The 12,550-nt window shown below is 43.2% G+C and overlaps 1 protein-coding gene across 1 annotated transcript in view; it reads right to left on the reverse strand.

Annotated features, from left to right (window-relative positions):
- Positions 1-12,550, reverse strand: part of DNAH3 (dynein axonemal heavy chain 3) — a 146,391-nt gene that overhangs the window by 30,522 nt on the left and 103,319 nt on the right. The window contains exon 50 of the mRNA XM_012790154.3: positions 11,476-11,658. Coding sequence (XP_012645608.2) covers positions 11,476-11,658 — 183 coding nt within the window. The remainder of the gene's footprint in view (positions 1-11,475; positions 11,659-12,550) is intronic.

A 12,550-nucleotide genomic window follows, 5' to 3' on the forward strand; every position in this document is an offset into this window, starting at 1 on the left:
GCCCAATCCCTGTCCCCTCAACAGATTAGTGAGGGCATCAGACCTCACAGGAGCACAAACCCCACTGCAAACTATAAATGTGAGGGATCCAGGTCGTGTGCTCCTCATGAGAATGCAGTGCTTGATGACCTGAGGTGGAGCCAAGGTGGCAACGCTCCCCACCCCCAAGCATCCATGGAATAACTGTTTTCCACTAAACCAGTCCCTGGTGTCAAAAAGGTTTGGGACTGCTGGGGTAAGGCAAGAGGAGGGTGAGGAATGGGGACCAAGATTAGAACTGGGTAGAGTCCTACTTAGATAGGGATAAGCTCAGGGAAAATGATATAGTGTATGTTTTGTCCATTATTTGTTAATTTAAAAACAAAATTAGGGGTGGGCGGAGCAAGATGGCGGACGAATAACACTGCCAGACAGAGTGTCTCTGCAGAAAAGACAGATTCTAGCAGAAATTAGAGGAAAGAAGCAAGAAGACGAGCATACAGCGGACAAGGGCTGGAAGGAGGGGTACCTGAGACCCCGGGAGACTCCACGGGAGGAGGCTGCGGAGGAGACCTGGAGGCTGAGACCACTGGAGCAGCCCGGAGACCAGTGGCAAGGGTAGGTGGATTTGCTGTTTCCCCTCCCCTGCATTTGGGACTGCTGGTGGGCTCCCCAGCGGGTGGAGAGACCTGCGGACACCAGCCCAGAGACCGCCGCCGCCAGCCAGTGGTGAGCCTGTAGCAGACGTGGCACCAGGTTCCCAACTTCCTCTGGGCACCTCCATGTGCACAGACCAGAGCCGCACGGCAGGCGCCATATTGCCTCCTCCTCCCCTCCACTGACCCTACCTGGGGCTGCCCAGAGAGACAATACAGCCACCAGCCGGAGGCACCTCCAGGGAACGGGACCTTCCCGTTTGGGACCCTACACCTGACTCAGGGGAACTCAGACTGTGAGCTCCCTACCTGCTCGCCCTCCCAGGTGCTTCTGGCACGGTGTTCCCAGGAGAACAGTGCCGACTCAGAGGCTGAGAGACATAGACCCAGCTTGGACTCCCTGTGGGTGAATTGGGACCGGAAATCCTCTCCCTGGTGGGGATACAGTTTGAACTCTGGGACCCAGAGGTCGGACCTGCAGACCAGATCCCCTGAACCGAGGGCTAGCATTGCCCAGGGCACAGAAGGGTTATACATGAACAGCCTACTGAGGTGTGTGTGCCTCCAGGGGCGGATCGGCGTCCTAGAGGGCAACCCTCCTCCCAGGAGGAGGCCGTGCACCCAACCCAGGTGGAGTTCCTGTGCAGGGAACCTCCCCGCCGGCATCACAGTCCGGGGAGGCCTGGTGGCTTGTGGTCTGGCCTGCTGGCAGAGGCCCAGGAGTAGCTGCGGAGTTGGGGAGGGTGGAAAGAAGCGAGGCCCGCTCCATACTGCGGGTCTCAGACAGCCCCACCCCCACACGCAGACTTTCTGGCTGAGCGGGACCATTCCAGCCCCACCCTGACAGCTTTACCTGGAAGCAGACAACAGAACTTTGACCCCTGCTAATGGCCTGAGGGCAGGCTTATCCAACCCAGCTCCGCCCAGAACAAGAGCAGATAACAGGACACAAAATCAACAGTATAGCCTGTTCCTCCAAGCAAACACCACCTACTGACAGGGACGGCATCTTGCACAGCCTTTCCATGGCACCCACTGACTCAATATACAGGGAGTGGTCCAATTTCACCCAGAGACACCACCTAACGCCTCAGAAACTAAACAAGGTGTGTGAATACCCAAACAATAACTTAAGGAAAGAAACAACAACTGATCGACATGGGAAGAAATCAGTGAAAGAACTCAGGAAATATGAAGAACCAAACAGAAAACACACCCCCAAAGAGGAGCACCAGCCCCCTAGAAACGGACACCAACCAAAACCAGGCAACCAATATGACAGAAGAGGAATTTCATATGTGGATCATAAGAACACTCACCCAGCTGCAACAACAACTCAATAACCAACACAAAGAAACCACAAAAAGCCTCCAGGATATGGGAAAAGAAATAGACACAATGAAGAAAAGTGTAACCGAACTCCTGGAAATGAAGAATCAATTCAAGGAACTACAAAATACAGTGGAAAGTCTCAAGAACAGGGTAGATCAAACAGAAGAAAGAATCTCAGAGCTTGAAGATAAAACCCTCCAATTAAATAAATCAGTCACAGAAATAGAGCAGAGAAACAAGAGAAAAGAGCAAAGCCTACAAGAGCTGTGGGATTATGTGAAGAAACCTAATGTGAGGGTCATAGGGTTACAAGAAGGGGAAGAAGACAACACTCAAGGGTTGGACAAGCTGTTTGAAGATATAATAGAGGAAAATTTCCCAGGCCTTGCTCAAAATCTTGATATACAAGTTCAAGAAGCTCAGAGAACCCCTGGGAGATTCAACGTAAACAGGAAAACGTCACGACATGCAGTCATCAGACTGACCAAAGTATCAACTAAAGAGGCCCTTCTAAGAGCTGTAAGACAAAAGAAGCAAGTAACATACAAAGGAAAGCCAATTCGAATAACATCAGACTTCTCTAATGAGACTTTACAAGCAAGGAGAGACTGGGGCCCCATTCTCACTCTTTTGAAACAAAACAATGCCCAGCCTAGAATATTATTCCCTGCAAAACTAAGTTTCGTATATGAAGGAGAAATAAAAACATTCTCAGACAAGCAAAGGCTCAGAGAATTCACCAAGACAAGACCAGCCCTACAAGAAATACTTAAAACAGCGTTACGCACGGAACATCATAATAATAACCCACGAATATAAAAACAACCAAAACCCAAAGATATTAAAGGCCAGATATTACAATGGCTCAAGACAGAAACCATAGCAACAACATCCAACCCAACAGAATGATCAGTAATCTACCTTACCTATCAGTTCTCTCAATAAATGTGAATGGCTTAAACTCTCCACTCAAGAGACATAGGCTGGCTGAATGGATAAGAAAATACAGGCCAAGTATATGCTGTCTTCAGGAAACACATCTAACCTGCAAGGATGCATATAGACTAAAAATAAAAGGGTGGAGATCAATATTCCAAGCAAATAGAAGCTAAAAGAAGGCTGGTGTGGCAGTTCTAATTTCAGACGATTTAGTTTTTAAACCAACAAAAGTAGTGAAAGACAAAGAGGGTCATTATATAATGGTGAAGGGCACAGTCCAACAAGAAGAGATAACAACTTAAAATATATATGCACCCAACTTAGGTGCACCCAGATTCATAAAGCAAACCTTACTGGAGCTAAGCAAATGGATTAATAGCAACTCCATAATCGCCGGAGATTTCAACACCCTACTGACGGCACGAGACAGATCCTCCAAACAGAAAATTAATAAATAAATAATGGACTTAAACAAAAGCCTAGAACAATTGGGTCTGACAGACATCTACAGAACATTCTACCCAAAATCCACTGAATATATGTTCTTCTCATCAGCTCACGGGACATTCTCTAAGATTGACCATATCCTAGGACACAAAGAAAATCTCAAGAAATTTAAAAAAATAGAAATCATACCATGTACCTTCTCAGATCACAGTGGAATAAAAGTAGAAATCAACCGTAACAGAAACTCACATTTCTACACAAAAACGTGGAAATTAAACAACCTCCTACTAAATGATTACTTCATAAATGAAGAAATCAAGACGGAAATAAAAAAGTTCTATGAAGAAAACGACAATGGAGAGACAAGTTATCTACTCCTCTGGGACACAGCTAAAGCAGTTCTGAGAGAAAAGTTTATCTCCATAAATGCCTATAACCAAAAGACAAGAAGATCACAAACAGATAATCTAATGAAAGGACTCAAAGAGCTGGAAAAAGAAGAACAGACCAACCCCAAACCCAGCAGAAGAAGTGAAATCAACAAGATCAAATAAGAACTAAACGAAATTGAAAACAGGGAAGCTATTCAGGAGATTAATAAAACAAAAAGTTGGTTCTTTGAAAAAATAAACAAAATTGACACACCATTGGCTAAGCTAACGAAAAGCAGAAAAGAGAAATCTCTAATAAGCTCCATCAGGAATAAAAAAGGAGATATCACAACTGATCCCAAAGAGATACAAGATACAATTTATGAATAATACAAAAATCTTTATGCACACAAACTAGAAAATGTGGAGGAAATGGACAAATTTCTAGAAACACACAGCCTCCCTAGGCTCAATCAGGAAGAAATAGATTCCCTGAACAGACCAATCTCAACAGCTGAAATAGAAACAGCAATTAAAAATCTCCCTATAAAGAAAAGTCCCGGTCCAGATGGCTTCACACCTGAATTTTACCATATTTACAAAGAAGAACTAGTACCTATCTTGCAGAAACTATTCCACAACATCGAGAAGAATGGAAACCTCCCCGACACCTTTTATGAAGCAAATATTACTCTGATACCAAAACCAGGAAAGGATGCAACAAAAAAAGAAAACTACAGACCAATATCCCTAATGAACATAGATGCAAAAATTTTCAACAAAATCTTAGCTAACCGAATCCAGACACTTATCAAAAAAATAATCCACCACGACCAAGTGGGCTTCATCCCAGGGATGCAGGGATGGTTCAACATACATAAATCTATAAATGCAATTCACCACATAAACAGAAGCAAAAACAAAGACCACATGATTCTTTCAATAGATGCAGAAAAAGCTTTTGACAAAATTCAACACCCTTTCATGATACGAACACTTAAGAAAATAGGCATAGAAGGGACATACCTAAAAATGATACAAGCCATATATGACAGACCCATAGCCAACATCATACTGAATGGGGAAAAATTGAAATCATTCCCACTTAGAACTGGAACCAGACAAGGCTGCCCACTATCTCCACTTCTGTTCAACGTAGTACTGGAAGTCTTGGCTACAGCAATCAGACAGGAAAATGGAATCAAAGGTATCCAAATAGGGGCAGAAGAGATCAAACTTTCACTGTTTGCTGATGATATGATATTGTATCTAGAAAACCCCAAGGATTCAACCAAGAAACTCCTGGAACTGATCAATGAATTTAGTAAAGTCTCAGGATACAAAATCAATACACAGAAATCAGAGGCATTCGTATACGCCAACAACAATCTAATTGAGAACCAAATCAAAGACTCAATTCCCTTCACAATAGCAACAAAGAAATTAATTACCTAGGAATATACTTAACCAAGGACGTAAAAGACCTCTACAGGGAGAACTATGAAACACTGAGGAAGGAAATAGCAGAGGATGTAAACAGATGGAAATCCATACCATGCTCGTGGATCGGCAGACTCAATATCATCAAAATGTCTATACTACCCAAACTGATCTACAGATTCAATGCAATACCTATTAAAATCCCATCAGCATTCTTCACAGATATAGAAAAATAATTTTACGCTTTGTATGGAACCAAAGAAGACCCCGAATATCAAGAGCAATTCTAGGCAACAAAAACAAAATGGGAGGCATTAATATGCCAGATATCAAACTATACTACAAAGTTGTAGTAATTAAAACAATATGGTATTGGCACAAAAATAGGAATATTGACCAATGGAACAGATCTGAGAATCCTGATATAAAACCATCCTCATATAGCCATCTCATCTTTGACAAAGCAGACAAAAACATACGCTGGGGAAAAGAATCCCTCTTCAATAAATGGTGCTGGGAAAACTGGATAGCCACCTGTAGAAGGCTAAAACAGGACCCACACCTTTCACCTCTCACAAAAACCAACTCACGCTGGATAACAGACTTAAACCTAAGGTATGAAACTATTAGAACTCTAGAGGAAAAAGTTGGAAACACTCTCCTAGACATTGGCCTGGGCAAAGAGTTTATGAAGAAGTCCCCAAAGGCAATCACAGCAGCAACAAAAATAAATAAATGGGACATGATCAAACTACAAAGTTTCTGCACAGCCAAAGAAATAGTCATGAAAGTAAACAGACAACCTACAGAATGGGAGAAAATTTTTGCATCCTATGCATCCGATAAGGGACTGATAACTAGAATATACTTAGAACTCACGAAAATCAGGAAGAAAAAATCAAATAACCCCATTAAAAAGTGGGCAAAGGACTTGAACAGAAATTTTTCTAAAGAAGACAGAAGAATGGCCAACAAACATATGAAAAAATGCTCAACATCTCTAATCATCAGGGAAATGCAAATCAAAACCACAATGAGATATCACTTAACCCCAGTGAGAATGGCCTTTATCAAAAAATCTCCAAACAATAAATGCTGGCGTGGTTGCTGAGAGAGAGGAACACTCCTACACTGCTGGTGGGACTGCAAACTAGTTCAACCTCTGTGGAAAGCAATATGGAGATACCTTAAAGCGATACAAGTGAATCTACCATTTGATCCAGCAATCCCATTGCTGGGCATCTACCCAAATGATCCAATGACACTCTACAAAAAAGACACCTGCACTCGAATGTTTATAGCGGCACAATTCATAATTGCAAGGCTGTGGAAACAGCCCAAGTGCCCATCAATCCAAGAATGGATTAATAAAATGTGGTATATGTATACCATGGAGTACTATTCAGCTCTAAGAAACAATGGTGATATAGCACATCTTATATTTTCCTGGTTAGAGCTGGAACCCATACTACTAAGTGAAGTATCCCAAGAATGGAAAAACAAGCACCAGATATATTCTCCAGCAAACTGGTATTAACTGAGTAGCACCTAAGTGGACACATAGGTACTACAGTAATAGGGTATTGGGCAGGTGGGAGGGGGGAGGGGGCGGGTATATATATACATAATGAGTGAGATGTGCACCATCTGGGGGATGGTCATGATGGAGACTCAGACTTTTGGGGGGAGGGAGGGAAATGGGAAAAAAAAAACAAAATTAATGCAATGGAATATTATTCAGCCATAAAAAAGAAGGAAGTACTGATACCTGCTACAACATAGATGAACCTTGAAAACATTATGCTAAGTGAAAGAACCCAGACACAAAAGGCCACCCATTCTATGATTCCATTTCTATGAAATGTGCAAAATAGCCAATCCACAGAGGCAGAAAGTGGGTCAGTGGTTGCCAGGGGTTGGGGCAGGGGTTAAAGGGGAGTGACTGCTAATGGGTATAGGTTTCTTTTTGAGGTGATGAAAATGTTCTAGAATTAGATAGTGGTGATGGTTGTACAAGTTTGTGAAAATACTAGAAGACACTGCATTGAACAATTTAAAAGGGAGAATATTAAAGATATATGAATCATATCTCAATTTTAAGAAAAGAGAGATTAATATTATAGAATTTTAGAACTGGAGGGACCTTATATTATAGACTAGTTAGTAATCCAATTACCAAATTACACACACACACACACACACACACACACACTGATCCTAAGAGGTAAAATGCATTGGCCAAGGTCACATGGTTGGTTAGTCACAGAGCCAGGCTCCTGGCTCCCCACTCAGTGAATGCTCTGTTAGTCCCCTGGGTCCAAGGAGTGATCACACAGCCACAGTTGAAGTAAAACTTCACAAGAGTATGTCAATTCTTAGACAACTGAAAGCAGCATGTGATGAAGTCTTTACATCCCATAGGTTTATTGTGATAGGCAAGCAAAACAAAAGTCGTTTCCCCTGCTCATATACATGGCGTATGCATGAGCATGTATACGTATACACGTGTGTATATCTTGGATTCGTTCTTTTAGGTTTTCTGCTTTTCATATAAACTTTTAACAATGTTTTCTTTGGCTTTATCATATTAAAACATCCCCCCACCAAATGAGCCACATCAGATGTCCCCAACAGCAAATGGAATGTCCTGCTTCAGATGGCAAAAATGGCTCTGTCCCAGGGGCAACCCAGCCAGCCCGTTCTTCATCCCTAGGACACAGACCAGTGCAACACAAGAGGGAGGAGAAAGGAAGCCGGTCCCTGCTGTTTCTCATGGGCAGCTTCAGAAAGGTTTTGGTGGCAGAGGAGGTCAAAGGTGGTGGCTCAGCCACAGCTTTGGAAACTTGGTGGATTTCAGCAATCCCAGGCACCCAAGGCTTTACATTATCAGTAGTTCCTTGTTACTTTCTTATAACATGCCAGGTGACTTAGTGGCCTGGTGGCTCTGCTTCCTTTCCCAAGGGTTAAGGCCTGGGTTCCAGCTCAGTCTTGGAACAAGCTAAATGGTTTCTCAAGTAACTCAAAAAGGCCTCCCATGGCGCCATCCTCTGTAATAGTGACTCTCTGCCCTGCTTATGCATCGGAGTCATGGAGCAGCATTTAGAATCTCCCATGGTCAAGCCCACGCCCAGAGATTCTGATTCATTTGGTCTGGGCGGGGTCTGGGCACCTGCATTTTTAAAACTCCACAGGTGACTCTGACACACAGATCTGTTGAGCAACTTCAGTTGACATGATCGAAACACTAAAAACAAAGGGCAGGAGGGAACAGACTTCAGTGCCCAGTGAGGCAATGGCTACTTGATGTGTGATGTACCTGATCAAAATGATCATTAAGATGATTATATGACATTTTGGAAAAATGTTTGTGATAGGACATTAAGGGGGGGGGAAGTATGATGGAAATCACAATGATGTTATGAGTGCAATAACATAAAACTATCCCTGTGAATAGACAGGGACTAAAAGGAAACTTCTAACTGAAGTTGCAAATGGAAAACGTGTTAAAATTGAGTTCTAAAAATTTTTTTTCATATGTGTTGTTATAACATTTGTCTCTACGATAAAAATAATTAAAAATGGTCCCTGTGCAATGCAAGGAGTGACAGGGCTGGTTGAGAGGTATGAAACTCAGTGCACCCTGATGAAATATAATCAGATCTGCAGTAATTCTGGCATCATTTATTATCCTCATTAGGAGGAAAAGAAATGATTCATTAGCTTGAAAAGATTGATCAATTTAAGCAACCATTGTACTTGTGAATGGAGTGTTTGAGACCTGATTCTCTCTCTTCCAGGCTCTTAATCTTCCCAGTATGAATTCCAGTTGCACAACTGAGCCCCTACTATGCATTAGATGTCTCTACTGGGTGCTCTCCCATGTTATGTCATTTCTGGGAGTGTGAGGAGATTAGAGAAAATTTGCAGTCCTCGTGTGGAGAAGGACTACAGCCCTGAAAGGTTCAGAAAGGGATTCGGGTCCGCATTAGAGCCTCAGGGGAATTACAGAGCAGACGCAGGTTTCTTCTCCTCCCTCCTGGTAGTTTCTTTCACCTCCTGACTCACCTCTGAGATGTCACTCCCAGGATGGGGGAGGGGATGGCAGAGCATTAAACCTCACCCCTTGCACCGAAACCCGGGGTAGCAGTTTATTGCCTGGCAGTGGGTGTGGTGGGGAGTCCTAGGTCATCTCCCATAAACCCCATGCCATCTTTCACCTCCCTCCTACTCCAGGAAGTTGCTATTTTCCCCAGACATTACAGAGCAGAATTTTGGGTGTGCCGCTCCCCTTCCACCCCTGGCAAGAGGCAGGCCTTCCTCACATAGGAGAGCCCCTTGGTATAGAGCAGAGAACAATAGTTTTGGAGAATAGCTAACATGGACCACTGAACTGACACATGCTACAAACTTAACATGTGTTTCTCTCAGTACCCCCACTTTATAGATGGGGAAACTGAGGCCAGGAAGGGGCAGAGTAAAACTTGAACCGTGATGTGCCTGATTCTATACAGAACCATGAAAGAGTTGCAAATTCACGTGCCTAAAGGGCCAGGCCAGCGAGAGAGTGTGGGAAGCAGGTTGGCTGAGACTTTGGTGAATGGGAACAGAGAGGGGCAGCATCTATTTGATGCCGCTGATGAGTGTAACCCAGGCATGCAGGCCCAACGTTACCAGAATGCTTGATGTCTTTTTTAAAAAAGCAGAAAATTCAGAATTTTTATTTACAATCTCCTGAGTTTGAAAAGTTGATAACTATTTCTCATTTGTAAGAAGTACTGTGTGTGTCGCAGTGCGCATGTGCTCCCTGGCTGCCAGTCTGCAACTTCTGGAATAACAGTTAAAAGTAAGGGCTTGGAGTCAAAGAGCTCTGGGTTTGAATGCTGATTCTGTCACTTGGTAACCATGTGACCTTAGACAGTCCATTTACGTTCTTGTACCATGATTTCCTCCTCTGTAACTGGGGAATGGTAACATTTGCCTTGCAAGAAGAGGAGAATACAGTCTCCATGAAGGAAGGAATCTTGTCTATCTTGTTCACTCTGATTTCCCCACTGCCTAGAAAAATGCCAGCACATGGTAAGTGTTCAATAAATATTTGTTAAATGGAGGAATACCAGAGGAACCAGTGTGGTGCTGACAGGTAGTAACTACTATTATCATCTCGTCATGGAATGGCAAATCACGTGCTGATTATGGGTTTTGGTGCCTGGTGGTTACCATCTTTTATGGTTTCCCTTTGCCTCCTGTCCACACTGCTGGGATTATGATTGAGCAGTTTCTGTGATCCAAAGTATTCACTGTGTGACTCTGAGACCAGAGATCAGAGACCCAACAAATCTATTACAGGTCAGGTCTCAAGACTCATGGGAGAAAAGCCAATTGAAAAGGCCTGTCCTTTTTGAGAAAATGCCCCATGACCCACTTATGACAGAATATAGACACAGGCTCCTTCTTGCTTAAGCCCTTCTTTGAAGAATGGTCAAAAAGAATTTCCTAACTGCCAAGTGGGGGTATAGGAGCAAATGTTTTAAGCTGAGTGCCATGAACCTTGGATTTTAATCCCTGAACTAGCTCTGCAGCTCTGGAAAGTCATTTTGCCACTGAACCTTGATGCCATCAACTCTCAGACATGGACCCCTAAGTCTGAAGGTAGTTGTGATACTCAAATGAAATCAGGTACTCCAAAGTGCTTTGAGAAATATATAACATCACAACAATATTAATCAGATTTTCTTCTAATATCTGAATGTAGATCAAGCCCTTTCCAGAATTATCTCTTCCTGGGTACAAGAATCACTTTCAATGGGGCCCTCTAGGTTCAACATTCTGTCCTATGACAAATGTCTGTTCCTACAACATGCCTACAACATGCCAGGCATAACTGAGCAAAAATGTGATGGAGGTGGAGGAGACAGCCATGTGGATATCCAAAGGAAGAGCATTTGGGGCATAGGGAACAGAGAGTGCAAAGGCCCTGGGGTAGAAATGTGCCTTCTGATTATTTAAGGAATAGCTAGGAGGCTGGTGTGTCCCGAGCAGAATGAATGAGGAGAAAGAAGTATGAGATGAGGTCAGCACATGTTAGATTTTACAGACCTTGACTCTGAGTGAGATGGAGAATATTTGGAAAACAGTAATGCTTCCTGGAGAGAGCCACGTGTCTGAAAGACTTGCTTCATCACTTACTAGCTGTGTGTTGCTGGGAAAATTGCCTACCCTTTCTGATCCTCACTTTTCTCCTCTGCAAGATGGCCATGGCCACGCACATTCTGCAGAGCTAGCTTCCTCCCTTTCCCCTCAGCTCCTTGTACCTTGATTCCTTGAGCAATGGCGGCAGCAGCATTGGCTTCTTTTTCATCTGCCTGCACCAGAAGTTTCTTGGCATCAGCTTCTCTCGTCTCCTCTTCAATTTTGACCATCATTTTATCAGTCTCCTCAGAGGTGTGGATGAGCTGAGGCTGAAGGGCAGTCAGTTCTTTTTGCATGACTGCCACCTGGCAAGGAGAGGGTGACAGGAATTGGGAGTCAGCTGTGTCAGTGCTGAAAACAGTAAAGTGGGCAAGAGTTGACATGATTCCCCAACTTATGGCATATGCACAAAATACAAACTAACAATTTTGACATAGTGCTGGGTATATATTTTTTGGCTAGTGATTAGCTCTTTGGTCTTTCAACGCTGTGTGTCGTATTTATCAAGCACTAGGCTAAGCACTAGATATACAGTATAAAAATAAAATTTGAAACAGGCACACTTTCTACCTTTATTGAGCCTACATTCTAGTGTTGGGGGCAGGGAGAGACAGAACAAAAGCAAGTTAAGAAGTTGTTTTTTTGTTTTTTTTAAAAAGCTACATTTTTTAAGTCTGTGAAGGAAATATACACAGCTCAGACACCTGGGATATATCAAAGGAACTTTCAAGGCTATTTTTCCAACAGTGCTGTGGACTGAATGTTTGTTTCCTTCCGCCACCCCCCATCCCATTCCTATGTTGAAGCCTAATCCCCAATCTGATGGTATTTGGAGGTGGGACCTTTGGAAGTAATTAGTGTTAAATGAGGTTGTGAGGGTAGGGGCCTCATGATGGGATAAATGCCCTTATAAAAAGAGGAAGACACATGAGATCTGTCTTTTTTTACTACGGGAGGACAGCAAGAAGGTGGCTGCCTGCAAACCAGGAAGACAGTACCCGCCAGAAGTAGCTCTGCGAGTGCCTGGATCTTAGACTTCTCAGCCTCCATAACTATGAGAAATAAATACATGTTTGTTGTTGAAGCTACCCAGTCTAGAATATTTTGCTATGGTAGCCCAAGCTGGACTAAGTCCCACAGTCTGATGCCTTATAAAACATTCTTGCCAAGTGGTCTTCTGGTCTCTGTTTGAATACC

The sequence above is a fragment of the Microcebus murinus genome, chromosome 19, assembly GCF_040939455.1.
Source record: "Microcebus murinus isolate Inina chromosome 19, M.murinus_Inina_mat1.0, whole genome shotgun sequence".
Taxonomy (NCBI): domain Eukaryota; kingdom Metazoa; phylum Chordata; class Mammalia; order Primates; family Cheirogaleidae; genus Microcebus; species Microcebus murinus.